Genomic DNA, 21,790 nt, shown 5'->3' with positions numbered 1-21,790 from the left:
TGCTTTTTTTTTACAGCGATATGACAATTTTTAATGCTGCAGTTTTCATAGATTCCATTTCGAGGTATGTACGATGGGATAATGTAAACTTTACTGTCAATTATAAAGAATATTAGCAATGAGGCACTCCCAGGACATAAACATAAAAAATAAAAAAAAGCAGGTGGAGTGCTTTTTATAAGTCATGAAACAGTGATTTATAGTAATAGCTTCCTGCTGCAGCTATACTATGGTGTTATGCATCAGCCCACTCCCTGAATGGCACAGTACAGCACGTCGGTCTACAGCGTCATTCACTTCAATGGGAATGACGTAGATAGCGCTCAGAAAGGGGACAGTCAGACCACCCTCAATCTGGTTTTTATTGCTTATCCTGTGGATAGATGATAAAGTGTCTTCATTGGACAGTCTCTAAATTTAGCACGCCCTCTGTATGAAAACCTTACCTTACATACAACCCGCATTCCCTCAATTTCTTCGGGAGAAAGCACTTTAATTTGGGAGGTTCCCTTCAAGGATTGTTCAGATTGTGACATTCCTAAAAGACAAATAACCAGTTTGCTTACCTCTTAACTCAAAAATTTACTTCTATATAAGATGGAATGTTACATTTGGTAGAAATGCTTCTCATTACCTAAAGGGTGATCTGCATAATCTGGCCTTTGTATGTAGCTTGGTACTGGTCTCATTGGCATCTGCAAGAGAAATTCAGACAATATCGTCGTAGATTACAAAACTTTGTTTTCTTCCGAGTATTGGCAGCGAGTTCTGCTGCAGAGGACTTTAAAGCTGACCAAAGACATGAGATATTTACCTGCAGAGCAACTGGAGATCACACACATAAGATTAACAGCAGATGCTAGTAAAATAAAGGATGCCATAAACTTTAGAAAGCTGCTGGCTGGCAGCTCTTTCTCCCACCCTCCCAATTTAGAAAGCTGCTGGCTGGCAGCTCTTTCTCCCACCCTCCCAATTTAGAAAGCTGCTGGCTGGCAGCTTTTTCTCCCAGGCATGCTCGGACCATGTGCTCTCAATAGAAAGTTTTGCAATAAGCTGATGCCAGTTACCCCTGCAGGTGGCTTATCTCCTGTGAGAACAAAGGGGAGATTCATACTAACTATTGGTCTGATTGGCCAGAAATTGGCCAGATAATCTGTTTGTGTAATACAGCCCTAGGTTTATCATGAATTAGGAGCATCCTCCGGCAGTCCGTGAGTCAGAATGAAACTTACAGCAGCTCCGAGCTGCTGTACGTTTGTCTTCATTTGCACCAGAAAACTGGAGGAGTTCAGGAAAGTGGCAAGGGCAGTGGAAAAGTGCCACTTGTGCCAAGATTTGTCATAAGTGTCAAACATTGTCTTTGCTACTTTTTTATGTCAATCTCCCCCAAAGAATCAGGCATGCTGAACCTAACATTTATTGTAGGGGGGGAAAGAGTTAGGAAAGCCATATTCATAGTAGATGGCCAGGTGGTTCCTCCAAAGAAGCAGGTTAGACCGACATCCATCTAATGTGTATGGCCAATTTAATATATAATATATTATTTACAAATGGACCATGGTGACTCCTCCAGGACATCCTCCTATCTGCTAATTCTCGGGGAACAATGCCGACAAGGAGAATCGACCAAACTGAAATCTCAGTGGAACGTCCACAGTCAACAGCACAATAGACACAAATACAGCAAGAATGATCCACAAAACAGCAGGTCCACAAATGAATGGCTGATGAGACAGGATGAAAGCAGTAGTCATTTCAGCACAACTCTAACAGCACATTTCTTCTGCAGAGACTTCATACGTACCAATGGATAGTATGGCCTGAGTTTTCCAGTATACCGATAGCCTAGCCAAGGATCGGTATTGATTTCTCCTTCCATTGTCCATGGTGAATCTTGACTTTTGACTCTCTCATCTTCTAGGAGAAATGGGAGTCTTCAATTAAAGTATGCATTGCCAAAAATGTTAAAATATGATCTTAAAGAGGACCTTTCATCTGGCAAAACATTGTGAACTAAGTGTCATGATCTGTACAGTGGCGCCCAGGGATCTCACAGCACTTACTATTATCCCTGGGCGACGCTCCGTTCTCCTGCTATACCCTCCGGTATGTTCGGTCACTTGGTTATAGTAGGAGGAGACTGCCCTTTATCTCTTGGGCGTCCCAGGCTGTGAGCTCTGCGCTGCGATTGGCCAGCGCTACAGCCTGGGAGAAGAAGATGCCCAGGAGAACAAGGGCAGTGTCCTCCTACTATACCCAAGTCCCCTAAGTCTCCTCCTACTATAACCAAGTGACCGAACATACCAGAGGGCATAGCAGGAGAACGGAGCGGCGCCCAAGGATAATAGTAAGTGCAGTGAGATCCCTGGGCGCCGCTGTACAGATCATAACACTTAGTTCACAATGTTTTGCCAGATGAAAGGACCTCTTTAAACATTTAACTGCATTAACTAGTTTCTACTGTAACTACCCACCAATAGCTCTAAAATCCTAAATATGCTGCACATGCTGTTTTTTTAAACTGCATGGGGAGGCAACTAGCAACAAATAAAACTGCACCGTATACGCTTTTAACATGGGAGGCTATAGGCAACGTATGCCAACTGGAGGCTTTTAGGAGGTACACGTCACCTATACCACCAATGGAAGACTCAAAAGCTCGTACTGCTTGTTAAATATTTTTAACTGTGACAAAAGTCTTTAGTGCTGCACATAACAGTGGTCACTCTCTGTATTATCTGCTGCACTGGCCAAAACTATATAATCTCCTGCATCTTATTTCAGCTGACAGATCCTTGCTCCTAAAGCAAAATTTCACACTGGACTTTGAAAGCTCAGATCTACTATATAGTCTAAAATAAACATTACACAGCAGCTCCAGAAGAAGAACAATTGCTTACTTGCTTTCTTGTGCAGCATCTTGTGCGATGCCCAGCTTCCCCTGAAACATTCCTAAGAGAAAGCACAGTACAAGACATGTGAATGAGGCACAGCCACCCTGGCGGTAGGACATTGAGCTCAAAGTGCAGGAATTACCTTCTGTACATGCGGGAAGGGGTATAAAGGATGTTTGCCATCATCCACCAATAGTGTTTCCCAGCCAGACACTACAACTTCCATAGACAACACAAATATGTAGGTACTAGCCACATGTAGGGACTATACTGTGGACGAAACCCTGTGGCCAAAGAGAATAAAAAGGGCTAGGCTAACTTCTAGGTTTACTATTTAGTTTTCCTGTTCCGGGACAAGAGTTTTATTTATTTTCATGACTATGAAAGTTGTAGATTCATACTAAAGGCATCAAAACTATGAATTAACACATGTGGAATTATATACATAACAAAAAAAGTGTGAAACAACTGAAAATATGTCATATTCTAGGTTCTTCAAAGTAGCCACCTTTTGCTTTGATTACTGCTTTGCACACTCTTGGCATTCTCTTGTTGAGCTTCAAGAGGTAGTCACCTGAAATGGTTTTCACTTCACAGGTGTGCCCTGTCAGGTTTAATTAGTGGGATTTCTTGCCTTATAAATGGGGTTGGGACCATCAGTTGCGTTGTGGAGAAGTCAGGTGGATACACAGCCGATAGTCCTACTGAATAGACTGCTGGAATTTGTATTATGGCAAGAAAAAAGTAAAGAAAAACGAGTGGCCATCATTACTTTAAGAAATGAAGGTCAGTCCGAAAAATTGGGAAAACTTTTAAAGTGTCCCCAAGTGCAGTCACAAAAACCATCAAGCGCTACAAAGAAACTGGCTCACATGCGGACCATCCCAGGAAAGGAAGACCAAGAGTCACCTCTGCTGCGGAGGATAACTTCATCCGAGTCACCAGCCTCAGAAATCGCAGGTTAACAGCAGCTCAGATTAGAGACCAGGTCAATGCCACACAGAGTTCTAGCAGCAGACACATCTCTAGAACAACTGTTAAGAGGAGACTGTGTGAATCAGGCCTTCATGGTAGAATATCTGCTAGGAAACCGCTGCTAAGGACAGGCAACAAGCAGAAGAGACTTGTTTGGGCTAAAGAACACAAGGAATGGACATTAGACCAGTAGAAATCTGTGCTTTGGTCTGACGAGTCCAAATTTGAGATCTTTGGTTCCAACCACTGTGTCTTTGTGCGATGCAGAAAAGGTGAACGGATGGACTATACATGCCTGGTTCCCACCGTGAAGCATGGAGGAGGAGGAGGTGCGATGGTGCTTTGCTGGTGACACTGTTGGAGATTTATTCAAAATTGAAGGCATACTGAACCAGCATGGCTACCACAGCATCTTGCAGCGGCATGCTATTCCATCCGGTTTGCGTTTAGTTGGACCATCATTTATTTTTCAACAGGACAATGACCCCAAACACACCTCCAGGCTGTGTAAGGGCTATTTGACCATGAAGGAGAGTGATGGGGTGCTGCGCCAGATGACCTGGCCTCCACAGTCACCGGACCTGAACCCAATCGAGATGGTTTGGGGTGAGCTGGACCGCAGAGTGAAGGCAAAAGGGCCAACAAGTGCTAAACATCTCTGGGAACTCCTTCAAGACTGTTGGAAGACCATTTCAGGTGACTACCTCTTGAAGCTCATCAAGAGACTGCCAAGAGTGTGCAAAGCAGTAATCAAAGCAAAAGGTGGCTACTTTGAAGAACCTAGAATATGACATATTTTCAGTTGTTTCACACTTTTTTGTTAGGTATATAATTCCACGTGTTGTTAATTCATAGTTTTGATGCCTTCAATGTGAATCGACAATTTTCATAGTCATGAAAATAAAGAAAACTTTTTGAATGAGAAGGTGTCCAAACTTTTGGTCTGTACTGTAAGTAGATACACGATGTATACACTACATATGCGATCAGCCCAAGTGCATCAGTTCCCCCCAATGTCATCAGCTCCACTATCCCCCATTGCCATCAGCTCCGTGCCCCCAGCTTGCCCCCCCAGTGCCAAATACCATCAGCTTGCTCCCCAGTGACAGTTCTTACCCCTCTTCTGTAGGGGTGCTGCTCCACAGCTCCTCCATCTTCTCTGCTCGCTGCACTGACGTCCTGACATCACAGTGTCGGGTCATAGTGCACGCTTACGTGTACTACGACCTGACGATGTGTCAGGAAGTGCAGCGCAGCGGGTGACCACGGAGCGGTATGTAAAAGCAAGCTCCGTGGTCACACGACACAAACGAATCCTCGATGCAAAAAATTTGCATTGATTTTTTTGGTGTTGAATTACTCGATTAAATTGAACCCCATAGTGTTCTTCCCCACCTCCAACACCATAGTGTCCCCATAATGTGCCAATATAAGATGCCCCCATAGTGTCCCCCATGTGCCAAAATGTCCCCAGTAGATGCCCCCCATGATGTGCCAGTAGATGCCCACCTAGTGTCCCTCATGTGCCAGCGGTGATACAGAAGAATGTATGGAGATGAGCGCTTCCACAATGCAAGCGCTCATCTCCCGCTGCACCGGATCTGGATTCAGCCGGTAACACAGTAATTTTAACAACCGGATCTGAAGAACCGGCCAAATCCCATGCCTGGGTGTAGCATGTGCCCTTCTGCTTCACTCATCTCTATGGAAGAAAATAGGCGAGTGCTGCTCCACCGGCCGCTGTAGTGTAGCAGTGCAGGCAATCCTGCCTACCTTTTACAGGCTGACAAGCCAAAGGGACTAGTAATAAAAAGAACTGTGTGCCAGGGATTTTTTTCGGGAGTTGGGCACTGATTTCTACACTCACCCAACATATACAGGGTATGTTCACACGGGTCAGATTTCTGGATGTGTCGCAGATCCATCATCTGCCAGAATCCTCCAATGCCACCGGCCCCGCTATAAGGGGGTCCAGCAAGGATCCGGCCAGAATCCTGGCACATGCTGGTGGGTGCCAGGCCGATTCTCAGCAGTTTGGCTGGATCTCCATGCTACGTATCACATGTGACGATTTCAAAAAACATGTCCCTGCCATCTGCAGTGTGAATGAGGTTCCAATAACCCCTTCCCACCATACACTGGATGCTTACAGCTGATCCGATGACCTCTGCACCAAACACCCAAATCCTCAACAAGTGAATGCAGAACCGCATTCCCACTGGGCCACTACCCGGTAATACATTATAGACCTGACATGTGCTTCTGCCCACAACACCAGGGCACATGGGAGAGCCTGGCACTACACCCATTCATCACACAGGACAAGATGACATAGGCCCCAGTGGATGAGCGGTACCTGCGAGCAGAAGTACGAGCCGTGGATGCCCAGCTTGAGGCAGGTCGGGCATTGCAGCTTGGCCTCGCTGGTGCAGTGCTCCGTCTCACACACTCTTCTCTCCACCGCCGCCATGCTTCACCGGGCAGCACCCACAGGACGGCGGGGAGGAGACGAGAGGAAGGCGTGTGGCGGCGCTGTGACCGGCCTGTCTGGGGAAAGAGCAGGGAGTGACGTGCGGCGACAACAGGAAAGGGAACAGCTCCCACAGGCCTCCTCCGATAGGCGGCAGCGCAGGGGGCGGGGCTGCGTGGGCGGCTGCAGGTAGCCGGGCTCGTGCTGCGTGGTGGGCGTGGCTAACAGGCCAGACATTTCCCCCAGGCCTTCTGCTGCTCTGGTACAACTGGAAAGGTTAGGGCGTCGTGGGCGTGGCTTATAAGTGGTTGGGGTTTATGGTGGGAAATGTTTAGAGGTTATTTTTTTTTAAATGGATTGTGCCATGAATAATATTCTACTGTTTTCAAACCAGCACCTAGAGGTGAACACTTCTGTAATTGCATAAAATGTGTTACAGTCACTGGGTAAAGCCTCATGCACATGTCCGTGAAACACGGACCGTGTGATACCGACCTGGATTTCTTCTGCGTGCAGGAGCGCACTCATTGGTTGCTATGACGCCGTGCGCTTCCTGCTGCTGCCGCAGTACAATAATACACTGGTATGATCTACACCAGTGCATCACTGTACTGCAGCGGCAGCAGGAAGCGCACGGCGTCATAGCAACCAATGTACATGTACAGCGCGCTGATCGGGCGGGTGCAGGAGCTGCGCCCATCCGATCCATGGCAGGGGTCCGGCAGTCACTGATAGCTGGACCCCTGCTGTATGCACTGACATCAATGAAGTCACCGTTGCCGGCGCATTAACCCCTGCACGGCCATGGCCAGCGCTGATCGCGGCACGTGCGATGTCAGTGCAGGGAGGAAGCCGCCATTGAGTCTTTGCGCTGCTGTGACGGGGGACCCGATGGCAGGGAAGGTAGCTGCCTTCCGGGAGGGCCTATGAGGTCCAGCCCCCTGTATTACACTAGTAATACACTTACAGCCAATGCATTACAATACAAAAGTATCAAGTAAAAAAAAAAAAGTGTCTTTTTCCCAAAATAAAGTAAAAAAAAAAAATGTAAACTAGGCAAGAAAAAAAAAATAAGTTGACATATTAGGTATCACCGTGTCCATATCAACCGGCTCTTTAAAAATATCACATAACCTAACCCCCTGAGGTGAACACTGTCAAAAAAAAAACCTGCTAAAAAAACATTTTTTTCATTAAAAGTGCAACACCATGCGATCAAAAAGGCATATGCCCCCCAAAATAGTACCAATCTAACCGTAACCTCATCCTGCAAAAAATGATCCCCTAAGACAATCGCCCTAAAAATAAAATTGCGGAACGGATGCGGACCCATTTTGAGGACGTGTGAATGGAAAATATATCCCTCAAAATGAAAATAAATGACTGTATTTTCTGCTTTATAAGACGCACTTTTTCCCCCTCCAAAGTGGAGGGGAAAAGTTAGTGCGTCTTATAAAACAAATGTGGCCCAAATGTGTAACTTAATGCAGCTCAGGAGCTCTCACTAACTGCTCCTGAGCTGTCATAAAACAATGGGAGAATGGGCGGGAGGACGAACGGGAGAACAGGCGGGCAGCACTCACGGTACCCTTCAGTGATTGTGGCACTAAGCAGCAGGCTGCGGTTTCACTGATGACCAAGTGCTGCTCCCGATCTCCTCCATGTGAGCTGGTCCTGGAGTGTCCGGACCGGTACCGTAACTGTCTGCAGGCTGGCGGCATCTCTGCAGGCTGGTGTCTTCTTTCCAAAATGGGGTCACTTGTGAGGTAGTTATACTGCCCTGGCATTTTAGGGGCCCTAATGCGTGAGAAGTAGTTTGAATTCAAAATGTGTTAAAAATGCCCTGTGAAATCCTAAAGGTGCTCTTTAGAATGTGGGCCCCTTTGCCCACCTAGGCTGCAAAAAAGTGTCACACATGTGGTATCGCCGTACTCAGAAGAAGTAGGGCAACATGTTTTGGGGTGTATTTTTACATATGCCCATGCTGGGTGAGATAAATATCTCTCTAAAAGTCAACTTTTCAAATTTTTTTATACAATGTTGTCATTTTAGAGAGATATTTCTCTCACCCAGCATGGGTATATGTAAAAATACACCCCAAAACACATTGCCCAACTTCTCCTGAGTACGGCGATACCACATGTGTGACACTTTTTTGCAGCCTAGATGCGCAAAGGGGCCCAAATTCCTTTTAGGAGGGCATTTTTAAACATTTGGATCCCAGACTTCTTCTCACGCTTTAGAGCCCCTAAAATGCCAGGGCAGTATAAATACCCCACATGTGACCCCATTTTGGAAAGAAGACACCCCAAGGTATTCAATGAGGGGCATGGCGAGTTCATAGAAGATTTTTTTTTTTGGCACAAGTTAGCGGAAATTGATTATTTTTTAGTTTTTTTCTCACAAAGTCTCCCTTTCCGCTAACTTGGGACAAAAAGTTCAATCTTTCATGGACTCAATATGCCCCAAAGCGAATACCTTGGGGTGTCTTCTTTCCGAAATGGGGTCACATGTGGGGTATTTATACTGCCCTGGCATTTTAGGGGCCCTAAAGCGTGAGAAGAAGTCTGGAATATAAATGTCTAAAAAATGTACGCATTTGGATTCCGTGAGGGGTATGGTGAGTTCATGTGAGATTTTATTTTTTGTCACAAATTAGTGGAATATGAGACTTTGTAAAAAAAAACAATTTCCGCTAACTTGTGCCCAAAAAATATCTGAATGGAGCCTTACAGAGGGGTGATCAATGACAGGGGGGTGATCACCACCCAGTCATTGATCACCCCCCTGTAAGGCTCCATTCAGACGTCCGTATGTGTTTTGCAGATCCGCGGTGTCCGTGTTTTGCGGATCCACGGATCCGCAAAACACATACGGACATCTGAATGGAGCCTTACAGGGGGGTGATCAATGACAGGGGGGTGATCACCCCATATAGACTCCCTGATCTCCCCCCTGTCATTGATCACCCCCCTGTAATGCTCCATTCAGACGTCCGTATGTGTTTTACGGATCCATGGATCGGATCCGTAAAACACATACGGACCTCTGAATGGAGCCTTACAGGGGGGTGATCAATGACAGGGGGTGATCAGGGAGTCTATATGGGGTGATCACCCCCCCTGTAAGGCTCCATTCAGACGTCCGTATGTGTTTTGCAGATCCGATCCATGGATCCGCAAAACACATACGGACCTCTGAATGGAGCCTTACAGGGGGGTGATCAATGATAGGGGGGTGATCAATGACAGGGGGGTTATCAGGCAGTCTATATGGGGTGATCAGGGGTTAATAAGGGGTTAATAAGTGACGGGGGGTGTAGTGTAGTGCGGTGTCTGGTGCTACTTTACAGAGCTGCCTGTGTCCTCTGGTGGTCGATCCAAGCAAAAGGGACCACCAGAGGACCAGGTAGCAGGTATATTAGACGCTGTTATCAAAACAGCGTCTAATATACCTGTTAGGGGTTAAAAAAATCACCGCTGGCAGGCTGTAGATCCACTCGCTTACCTGCAGTTCCTGTGAACGCGCGCGCCTGCGCGTGTAGACGCATCATGCGTGACTGTGCCTGAGTGAGCCGCCTCCGGAATGCGATCCTGCGTTAGGCGGTCCGGAGGTGGTTAAAATAAACACTGTTCTGTAATAGTCATGTGTCTATATTAAATATGACTGTAACCCCCCCGATCCATAGAAATCCACCCATGTACTGCAAAATATGGGTGTATTCCTATAGAGGGGGGATATAGTCATATTTAATATAGACACATGACTATTACAGAACAGTGTTTATTTTAAATATGACTATAACCCCCCCACATCCATAGGAATCCACCCATATTTTTTTGTTCAAATAATTTTTTTCTCCATTTTCCTCCTCTGAAAACTAGGTGCGTCTTATCATCAGGTGCGTCTTATAAAGCAAAAAATACGGTAAATTATTAAAGGTAAAGGGGTTCTGCACTTTGTTTTAACTGATGATCTATTCTCTGGATAGATCATCAGCATCTGATCGGCGGGGGTCCGACACCCGGGACCCCCGGCCGATCAGCTGTTTGAGAAGACAGCAGCGCTCCAGCAGCGGCGCGGCCTTCTCACTGTTTACCGCTGGCCCAGTGACGTCATGACAAGTATCAACTAGCGTGGGCGGGGCTAAGCTCCATTCAAGTGAACAGAGCTTAGCCCCGCCCACGCTAGTTGATACTAGTCATGACGTCACTGGGCCAGCTGTAAACAGCGAGAAGGCCGTGGCGCTGCTGGAGCGCTGCTGCCTTCTCAAACAGCTGAACGACGGGGGTCCCGGGTGTCGGACCCCCGCCGATCAGATGCTGATGATCTATCCAGAGGATAGATCATCAGTTAAAACAAAGTGCAGAACCCCTTTTAAGCAAAAATCATAGATGTGGTAGGCAATAACAAGTGCTCGACGGCACCAAATCAGAAACCATATGTCCTACCACAATCCGGGGGGTTCCAGTGCACATCGATGAATCCCGAAGGGAAAGAAATAAACATCTATCCCTGGGCTAGATGATGATGTGGTATTAAAGAACAAAGTGGGCAAAGAACTGTCCCTGATATTGCCTTACAGGGGGGTGCTATTCTGGCCCTGATAGCCTAACCACAGACCACCCGCCCTGATAAGAGCGACTCCGTCCGGAACCTTACCCTATATAAAAATGGCCCTAGTAAGCCCCTAACTTCTAGGTGATCACTATATAAATCTATGTGTTTTTGACTCATTATAAAAGTATAAGTATATCGCACCCCTCTGTGTATCACACATATAGATAGCACACCTATACTAGTCCTTAAAATGACTTTTGTGGCCCTATTAGCTAGCATTTGGTGTCCCTAACAGCCTGTCCGTGCTCCACACAGCAACTTCTCCCTACACTGGCAAAACACTGAATGTAAAATGGCAGCCAGATCAGGTTTATTTATAAGGTAGGGGGTATGTCCATGTGCTGAAATGTCTCAATTGGCTGTCCTGTACCACCTGATGGATGTGTCATGGGTCAAAGTTCTTCATAATGTAAAATAATATGGCAGGCGCAAATTTCTCCATGTTTGCATGTTCAGCGAATCGCGAACACACAAAGTTCGCCGCTAAACGACCGCCGGGCGAACCGCAAGGCCATCTCTACTGAGGCGGAAGGTAGGCACCCGAGGCAAACGGTACACCAGGTCACCAGGGAGCCCAGTGGCAGGTAATGGCAGCAGGAGGCAGCAGGTGCCACTTCCGCCTTTGCACACCGATCCCGAACAGGCGCAAGCCAGCACCACCCCATCTGACAGGAAGTCAGTGTGTAAGTCGCCTGTTTGGGCTTACTTCACCCTGGCAGCAGACGATATGACAATTGCCATCTGTCAGCTATGGCATGCCAGGGTGAGGAGAGGGAGGTCTGTTGCTTGGCTGGGTACCACTGCCCTTACACAGCACCATAGAGTCAACCACCGGCGGGAGTGGGAACAGATGCAGGGTGGTCTCAGCAGCGCCAGCAGCAGTGCGCAGGGGACACCAGCTCCTGCCACTGTCCTGCAGCCACCCCACCCACTTCCAACAACAAATTCCCACTCCCTCTCCTAGAGGAACCTATACCGGGCAGCCAGACCTCTGCCTCCTCTGCACCCTCCTCTATTGCCTCCACTAACGACACATTTAAACGCACCGCGCCCTACGCCCCGGGGACCGACGCGTGCATTCACTCAATGGGCTCCTGGCAAGGGTTATCGCCCAGCATCTGCTGCCCTTCAATATTGTGGACTGCAGTCCATTCTGGCAGATGTTGGAGCAGGCCTAACCCAGATGGCGTGTCCCCAGCCGCCATTTCTTTGCCAGGACAGGAGTCCCTGCCCTACACCAGCACATTGTGCCGAATTTATCCCTGTCGCTGGATCACACTGTCAGCGACAGGGTGCATCTGACAATGAATGCCTGGACCAGCAGACATGGGCAGGGACGATACATCCGTTTTACAGCCCATTGGGTGTTTCTCCGAAGTGCCGGGGAGGGATTATCAGATATGGCGGCATTTCAGTTTGTGGTGCCGCCCCAGGGTTTCTGGGGGAGAACTGCTACTCGCCATCCATCAAGCCACTGTCTCCACCGCTTTTGAGTCACCCAGCAAGTGTCCCCGTAGCTACACAAGTGTGGGGCATGTCCGCTGCCAGGCCATGCTCAAGCTTTTGAGCTTAGGGGAACGGAGACACACTGTATCTGATGTTCTGGCCGCCCTCCAAGCTCAGGTCCATAAGTGGCTGACACACCGTAGGCTCCAGGCAGGTATGGTTTGTCTGTGACAATGGCAGCAACCTCCTTGCCACCCTCAATACTGGCAGTCTAACACACGTGCCCTGCATTGCACATGTCCTAAACCTTGTGGTACAGAAGTTCCTACACACATACCCAAGGTTAAGCGACATCGTGCAATGTGTATGTAGGATTGCCAGCCACTTGCAACCGCCACCATGTCCCTGTCCAAACTGCAGCAGGACAACAGCCTGCCACCTCACATTCTGATTGTTGACAGCATGACGCGGTGGAACTCCACCCTCCACATGCTGGAGAGGTTGTGGGAGCCACGATGGGCGGTGAAAGAATACATGCTGGACCAAGGCACTTCTGGGCCATCACACCCACTCCCCTATATCACCAATGCGGAGTGGGGGCAGATACACCAGGTCTGCCACGTGTTGGCCCCATTGAAGCAGGCAGCCAAGATGGTTAGCAGGGAGCACGTCGGCCTCAATGACATGCTCCCCATAGTGTTCCTGCTGGGCAGGACACTAGATCGCCTGCTCAATGCTGGGGCGAGTGCCTTGGTGAAGCAAGAAGAGGCAACAATGCTCCACCAAGACCAGGATGAGGAGGAGGAAGAATTTGTTGAGGAGTTTGCTGACGTCCAGGAGTCTGGCCCTGGTGAGGAGGGAGAGCCGGTGCTGGGGACACCGTTAGTCTGGGGGAGGGGCGGCTCCCACAGGTAGCAGCAGCAGGAGGACCAAGATGTCATGGTCCCGGGCAGCCAAGAAGAGTCATAGCGGGCTGTCCTCTTCCCCATGGCTGCTCACATGCTGCGATGTCTCAGGAGGGACCCCCGGATCAAAAAAATTAAGGAGAGGGATGATTTTTGGTTCGCCACCCTCTTAGACCCTCGCTGCAAGGGGAAACAGGAGCAGTTTATCCCAGCTAGCCAGAGGGATGCCCGTATGAATAACCTGCGGGCCTGTCTGATACTCTGGCTGGAGCAGGCAAACCCTCAGCCTCACGCTCCAGTTCTCCCCACCCATCTCACCCAGCAGGTGGCTGGCCCAAGCAGATCAAGCAAAGTAGGTGATCTTATGGGTGAGCTGAGGTTGTTCTACCAGTCTGCGCGTCCAGCAGCAGCAGTCATCACCAGCGAATGGCCTGCAAGGGTGCAGACTACATGGGTTCCATCTAGCATGAGCACCGATGACCCCGTGGAGTACTGGGTTGCCAGGCTGGACAGCTGCCGTGAGCTTGCTCAGTATGCGTTGGAAGTACTGTCTTGCCCCCCCTCCAGCGTACTGTCTGAGTGGACATTCAGCGCGGCAGGTGGTGTGGTCACCGACAAGCGATCCGTCTGCCCATTGACTCTGCGGACAGACTGACATTTATCAAAATGAACGATTCCTGGATCTGCACCGACTTCTTATCCCCCGCCGTCGGTTCCCGGCGATGAAGGGTACCTTGTCAATCCCTCTCCTTGGCTTTCCCTCCTAAATGTTGTTGTTTTTTAATTTCTGTATATATTTCTTGATAAATTATTAATTTATATATTTATTTATGGATTCATTTTTAATATATTTATAACTTTATTTATGCATTTCTGTATTGATGAATTATTTATGTATTTATTGATTAATTTATGTATTTATTTATGGCTGCATTTATTGATAGATTTATTTATTGATGACTTTATATATTTCTCAATTGTTGAATTTCTTTCCTTTTTTTGGCGAACAATTTCTATATTTTTTTTCAATCGATGAGTTTATTTATCTTTTTTTCATTAATTTATTAAACCTCTTATTGAATTATTAATTCATTTAACTAATTGTTGAAATATACAGTGCTGCCCATAATTATTCATACCCCAGGCAAATTTTGACTTAAAGTTACTTTTATTCAACCAGCAAGTAATTTTTTGACCTTTGCAAAAGCTCATCTGGACAGAGAAGACAAAGAAGAAGACTTCTGGTCTTCTGTGTTATGGTCAGATGAAACAAAAATTAAACTGTTTGGTCACAATGATGTTTCCTTCATTTGGTGTAAAAAAGGGGAAGCCTTCAACCCAAAGAACACCATCCCCACTGTCAAATATGGTTGTGGGAACCTAATGCTTTGGGGGTGTTTTCAGCCAATGGACCAGGGAACCTAATCACAGTAATCGGCACCATGAAAAAAGAGCAATACATGAGGATTCTCAACGACAACATCAGGCAGTCTGCAGAGAAACTTGGCCTTGGGCATCAGTGGACATTTTAGCATGACAATGACGCAAAACATACAGCAAAAGAGGTGAAGAAATGGTTAGCAGACAACAACATTAACATTTTGGAGTGGCCCAGCCAGAGTCCAGACTTGAATCCAATTGAGAATCTGTGGAGGGAGCTAAAGATCAGGGTGATGGCGAGAAGACCCTCCAACCTGAAAGATTTGGAGCTCATTGCTAAAGATGAATGGGAAAAATGACCTGTGGAGACATGCAAATAGCTGGTCTGCAATTATAGGAAGCGTTTGATTGCTGTAATAGCCAATAAAGGCTTTTATATTGATTATTGAGAAGGGTATGAATAATTTTGGACTGGACACTTTTTGCTCAAATGTAAATAAATGCTGAGAAATTTATTTTTCCACAATAATGCCTCTTGTACATCGTCTTATTATCTTTTGGGAGACACCTATGTCATTTCCCGTCAAAAAATTACTTGCTGGTTGAATAAAAGTAACTTTAAGTTAAAATTTGCCAGGGGTATGAATAATTATGGGCAGCACTGTATATGTCACGGAACCCACCGTGACCTGGGCTCCTGGAGGGAGCTGATGGCCAGCCTCCTTCCTAGCAACTGCGGGCCTAGGAATTTGGAGACCCCCCCTTGTTTGGTTGAACCGGGGATCCGGGTCCCAGGGATAGATGTTGCGGTGGAGCCTGGCCCTAAAGACATCCAATTTCCCAATTCAACACAGGCTCTGGAAACCCAAGGCCAATGACCATGGACTATCTCGGCAAACGGAACTGAACAGGGTGACTGTTGGTCATCAGTTTGAGTTAAATGTGTACTGGTGTTGGATATGTGTAATTATGTTATGTTGTGTAACTTGTTTCAAAAGACTGTCAGCACCCCTCCTTCCCTTCGTTATCTCCCATTTATCTCCCATTGTACTCTAAGGGAGCTCAGGACAATGACATTTTGGCCAGGCTCCTGCAAGGGCTGTCTGGAGCTATTTTAGCAGGTGGACACCTGTGATGTGGGGGCAGACAGAATGTCTGGGGAGGGAAAGGGGGATGTAATGGGATTCTTTATATAAGTCTGTGCAGTTGTTCAATAAAGCAGAATTTGTTTCACCTACACTAAGTCCCATCCAGTGACTGGGGAAACTGGGAGCTACAGATCAGCGGTTTGCAATATCTCCTGAGGAAGGAAGAATACAGAGGCGGACATACTCTTCCTGAGTACTGGGGGTCCGTCACATTGGTGGCAAACGGTGGGATGCTGTTCCTTGCCTGAGGAGACATTTAAACCACCACCGGGATTTATTTCTCAGCCGGCTGAGGAAAACTGACTCAAGCAGCCATGACCCTGGCAGTGGAGTTCTCCGAATTGTTGGGGATCATCTGTCCAAAGGGAGAAAAGGTTCTGTCTATGGAAGATTACTTCACCCTCAGGCAGACGGCGCGGACAGCTCTATGGAATATTGCCAAGGCCCACTGGGGCCGGTTTCATCCATTTCCGGAACAAAGGGTCCGTGATCAGATGGGCCTGCGAATGGGTATCCAGGGAGAGCAGCCTCAGGAGCATTTAGTGGCTGATTTGCACAAGTTAATTCAGCGAGAGGTAAAGCTGCATGAATGGTATCGTGCCCTGCGTTGGTATGCAGAACAAACACATCTGGGATTTACACCTGAATATCCAGAGGGCTAAAACTTTGATTACCCTGGACTGTTGTGAGACACCCTGGTGGATATGTTTGAGGTTGGGGATGAGGGGGACTCTGCCCTGGAGGACCTTTTTGCATACCAGGAATACTGGCTTGGTTTGGAGAGAGTTTCAGAGCTGAGAGCTGATTTGGAGTACATGGTAAAACAAGAATGGCTACTGGGAAAGGCTTACAAGGAGCTGCTAGGACACGTCCAGCAGAGTGTCTCAGACCCAGTAGAAGCCATGTACCCAGAGACTGTGGATTTAGTTGACTTTTATGTGGAGGTTGGAGCTCACTGAGTCCCCAGGTGAGGCGCTGACAACAGGGCAGAGTTCCACAAGCCTCTGCCCAGCACCTGTTACAGCCCTGGGGTTCCAGGAAGAGGAGGCAGACGGCCTCCCTGCCCAGCAGCCTGGTGTGTTCCAGGGAGAAGAGGTAGGCAACCTTTCTCCCCAACTGCAGATGGAGACCCAGGGAGAAGAAGTAGCCAACCTCTCTCCCCAGCGGCAGATGGAGACCCAGGGAGAAGAGGTAGCCAACCTCTCTCCCCAGTGGCAGATGGAGACCCAGGGTGAAGAGGTAGCTGACCTCTCTCCCCAGTGGCAGATGGAGACCCAGGGTGAAGAAGTAGCTGACCTCTCTCCCCAGCGGCAGATGGAGACCCAGGGAGAAGAGGTAGCCAACCTCTCTCTCCAGCGGCAGATGGAGACAGCAATACCCAGGGACCTCATCCCAGTGGAAAAGCTGGCATCCGGGCAGAGAGCAGTTGGCCTCTGCCCACCAAGTACCTACAGCTCCAAGCTAGAGAGCAACAATGCAGCAAGGAGTAGCAGACGCCCACTCAACAGCTGGGGACATACAGAACAGAGCCAGGCCCCAGAGTTCAACAGGACCAGTGTTTGTTTATGGGTGGGCTACTCAACTAACTCAGGCACCGACCGACAGGAGGTCAGGTACCTGGTTAGTCCACCTTTGGGAGGGGAGAAATGTCACAGAACCCACCGTGACCTGGGTGTCATGGTCTTACCTCCTTGCTGTTCCCTTCGTTTGACATGTGCTGGCGGCCATCTTGGTTTCTGGGTTTTCTTGTAGCCTCCCACCCTGCGGCTCCTCCTTCCCACTGGGAGGAGCTGGATGCCTAGCTCATATATATAGGAGGTCTGTGGCTTCAGTTCCTTGCTTGGTCCTCCTGTGTTCACATGCTTCCAAGACTGCTGCTGCTTCTGGTTCCTGATCCTGGCCTCGTCTGACTACCCCGTTGGTTCCTGATTCCGGCTTCGTCTGACTACCCCGTTGGTTCCTGTTCCTGGCTTCGTCTGACTACCCTTCTGGTTCCTGACCTCTGTCTCCGCAAGACCCTGCTTCGGTTTAGCCATCCGTTCGGACTTTGCTACGGCTTGCTCTTCAATAAAACCTTCTTATTTTCCACTTATCTCTTGTTGTACGTCTGGTTCATGGTTCCATGACATTAGGACCAAGCCATGAATTCTGACGGTACAGGGCCACCCTCGCTACCTACGCTGGTTGCCAGACTTGATCAGCAGGATCACCTGTTGGGTCGGTTCGCTGTGGCGTTGCAAACCCTGCTTGAACGCACGGCTCATTTAGCTTCCGTTGCCGATGGGTCGGTTGTCGCTCCTGGGCCCGCTCCTACTGCCGCTCCGGTTGTTGCGCCAGAGTCTACCCTGACACCTGTTGCTGCGCCTGTGGTGTTTCAGGGTATGACCGGTTCTGCCCCCCTTCCACAGCGCTTTGGGGGAGAGCCAACTCAGTGCCGAGGTTTCCTTAACCAGGTGGGCATTTACTTCGAGTTGCTGCCACATGCCTTTCCTACTGAGAGATCAAGGGTGGGCTTCTTGATCTCGCTGCTCTCGGACAAGGCCTTGGCCTGGGCCAGCCCTTTATGGGAGAACAACAATCCGGTGGTTGCCGAGTTTTCCGGTTTTGTTGCTTCTCTTCGGAAGGTATTCGATGTGCCGGCTCGTGCTGCCTCTGCTGCGAGGCTCCTTATGTCCATCAGACAGGGTTCACGATCCGTAGCTGAATACGCCATTGAGTTTCGTACCCTGGCAGCAGAGGTGGGCTGGAATAATGAGGCTCTGGTCGCTGCTTTCTCTCATGGTCTCTCGGATGCCTTGAAGGATGAGGTTGCAGCTAAGGACCTACCAGTGGAGCTCGAGTCTCTTATTTCTTTCCTGATTTTGATTGACACCAGACTCAGGGAGAGACCTTCCTTTAAGGAGAGCCTGCGGAGGTCTCCTAACAGATTGGCGCCTACGTTTGCTGTCCCACCCGTGCCTCCCTCTCCTCCCACGCCTCCTGGGGATGACTTGTCTGGGGGTGAACCCATGCAGCGGGGGTTTGCTCGCCTGTCTGAGGGGGAGAGGGTACTCCGGAGACGCGAGGGCCGATGCATGTACTGTGGTCTCGGTGGGCATTTTCGGTTGGCATGTCCGAACCGTCCGGGAGAACGCTCGCACCTGAGGTCCTGTCGGGGGCAGATCTTGGGTGGAGTCTCCTCGTCCCCGGTTTCCCGTGTTGACAAACCACTGATCACGGTTGTCCTCTCCTGGGTCGGGGGCTCGGTGACGACCCAGGCGTTGGTGGACTCTGGTGCTGGTGGTTTGTTCATTGATAGAGTGTTCGTTGCCGCCAATTCCATTCCTCTGCAGCCTCGAGGTTCCCCACTGGCTCTTGAGGCGATAGACGGCAGACCCCTTCTGCCGCCACACGTGACTCATGAGACCCTTCCAGTGGGGATGGCCATTGGTGCCGTTCACAGAGAGTCGGTCTGTCTCCAGGTTATTTCGTCTCCGCACTACTCGGTGGTCTTGGGGTACCCCTGGCTCCAGAAGCATAATCCGACTTTCGATTGGAGATCGGTCGAGATCCTCTCGTGGTCACCGCAGTGTGGGGCTAGTTGCATCCATGGGCCTGTCAAGTTGCTGTGTACTTCCTCGGACTCTCTGTTGCCTCCTGAATACGAAGAGTACCGGGATGTATTCGATAAGGTGCGCGCGGTTGCCCTACCTCCGCACCGCCCATACGATTGTGCCATAGAGTTACAATCCGGTGCCGTTCCTCCTCGTGGCAAAGTCTATCCACTGTCGGTAGCGGAGAATGAGGCCATGGAGGAGTACGTGAGGGAGGCGCTTTCACGCGGACACATTCGCAAATCCTCGTCCCCGGCAGGGGCTGGATTTTTCTTTGTGAAAAAGAAGGGCGGCGAGTTGAGGCCTTGCATCGATTACAGGGGTCTCAATCGCATCACGATCAAGAACGCTTACCCGATACCCTTGATTTCCGAGCTGTTCGATCGCCTCAAAGGGGCCACGGTCTTTACCAAACTCGACCTGAGGGCGGCATATAACCTGGTAAGGATCAAGGCGGGCGATGAGTGGAAGACCGCGTTTAACACCAGGACCGGTCATTATGAATCCTTGGTTATGCCCTTTGGGTTGTGCAATGCGCCCGCAGTCTTCCAGGAATTCATCAACGATGTTTTCCGTGACCTGTTGCAGCAGTGTGTGGTGGTCTATTTGGATGACATCTTGGTATATTCTGCATCCATGGAGGCCCACATTCTGGATGTCAGACGAGTGTTGCAACGCTTACGAGAGAACAAGCTGTTCGGTAAGCTTGAAAAATGCGAATTTCACCGATCCCAGGTAACCTTCTTAGGTTACATCATTTCCGCTGAGGGGTTCTCCATGGATCCTGAGAAGGTTTCGGCTGTCTTACAGTGGCCCCAGCCCAGTGGGCTTCGTGCCCTGCAGCGCTTTTTGGGCTTCGCCAATTATTATCGGAAGTTCATCAGGGACTTTTCCATGCTAGCCAAGCCTCTCACGGATCTGACCAGGAAGGGCAGTAATCCTCAGGTCTGGCCGCTCGAGGCCATCCGAGCTTTTGAGGCTCTAAAGTCCGCCTTTGTGTCGGCTCCGATTCTGTCGCATCCCAACCCTGGGTTGCCTTTTGTCCTCGAGGTGGACGCGTCTGAGACGGGAGTAGGCGCCCTCCTGTCTCAGCGTAGAACACCAGAGGGTTCTCTGCTTCCTTGTGGGTTTTACTCCCGGAAACTGTCTTCCGCGGAGTGCAACTATCAGATTGGTGACAGGGAGTTATTGGCCATCGTGCAGGCCCTTAAAGAATGGAGGCACTTGCTTGAGGGCTCGGTGGTTCCGGTTCTCATCCTGACGGACCACAAGAATCTGACCTACCTCTCTGAGGCCAAGAGATTGACACCACGTCAGGCCAGATGGGCTCTGTTCTTGTCACGTTTTAATTACGTGGTCTCCTACCTACCCGGCTCCAAGAACATCAGAGCGGATGCCTTATCACGGCAGTACTCCGAGCTGTCCGGGGAGGAGTCGATTCCGACTACGGTCATACCCCCGAATCAGATCCTGGCCGCTATTCGCACCAGCCTGACTTCTCCTCTGGGTGAGCAGATTTTGGCGGCTCAATCTGGTGCTCCCTCTGGGAGACCCAACGGCAGATGTTTTGTGCCTGAGGAGTTGCGCACTCGGTTGTTGCGAACCTACCATAACTCCAAGGCCGCGGGGCACCCTGGAAAGAATCAGCTGTCCTGGGCGGTTTCACGTCTGTTCTGGTGGCCTTCTCTACGTTCCGACATCGCCGCATATGTAGCGGCATGCTCCGTTTGTGCCCAGAGTAAGTCCCCTCGGCACCTTCCGTTGGGCCTTTTGCAACCCATAGCCACCGGGGAGCGTCCATGGTCACACCTGGGGATGGATTTCATTGTGGACCTCCCTGCATCCCGAGGCCATACGGTCATTCTCATGATTGTGGATCGGTTTTCCAAAATGTGCCACTGTGTTCCTCTCAAGAAGTTACCCTCTGCACAAGAGTTGGCCTCGATTTTTGCCAGGGAGGTCTTCCGGTTGCACGGTTTGCCCAAGGAGATTGTGTCGGATCGGGGGAGTCAGTTTGTGTCCAGGTTCTGGCGCGCCTTTTGCTCCCAGTTGGGGATTCATCTCTCTTTCTCCTCGGCCTACCACCCTCAGTCCAATGGGGCCGCAGAACGATCCAATCAGGCCTTGGAGCAATTCCTTCGTTGCTATGTCTCCGATCACCAAGACAATTGGGTTGACCTCCTGCCTTGGGCTGAGTTTGCCAGGAACACGGCGGTGAACTCTTCCTCTGGGACGTCTCCCTTCATGGCCAATTATGGGTTCCAACCTGCCGTGTTACCGGAGGTATTCTCTCCCCAGGATATTCCGGCTGTGGAGGATCACCTTTCCGTCCTACGTGCTTCTTGGGTACAGATCCAGA

At 49.4% G+C, this 21,790-nt stretch overlaps 1 protein-coding gene across 2 annotated transcripts in view; it reads right to left on the bottom strand.

Annotated features, from left to right (window-relative positions):
* The window catches only part of METAP1 (methionyl aminopeptidase 1), a 38,749-nt gene extending 32,274 nt beyond the window's left edge, over positions 1-6,475 (bottom strand). The window contains exons 1-5 of one of the 2 annotated variants that reach the window (XM_044302326.1): positions 6,226-6,475; positions 2,901-2,952; positions 1,805-1,917; positions 635-695; positions 447-538 (exon numbers count right to left, since the gene is read on the bottom strand). In XM_044302326.1, coding sequence (XP_044158261.1) covers positions 447-538; positions 635-695; positions 1,805-1,917; positions 2,901-2,952; positions 6,226-6,339 — 432 coding nt within the window. In that variant the 5' untranslated portion in view covers positions 6,340-6,475. The remainder of the gene's footprint in view (positions 1-446; positions 539-634; positions 696-1,804; positions 1,918-2,900; positions 2,953-6,225) is intronic. The other variant, XM_044302335.1, reaches the window with a different exon arrangement.
* Positions 6,476-21,790: the final 15,315 nt, after the last annotated feature.

Source organism: Bufo gargarizans, chromosome 1 (genome assembly GCF_014858855.1).
Source record: "Bufo gargarizans isolate SCDJY-AF-19 chromosome 1, ASM1485885v1, whole genome shotgun sequence".
Classification (NCBI taxonomy): Eukaryota; Metazoa; Chordata; class Amphibia; order Anura; family Bufonidae; genus Bufo; species Bufo gargarizans.
The sequence above is the reverse complement of the archived record's forward strand: the minus strand, read 5'-3'. Positions and strand labels throughout refer to the sequence as shown.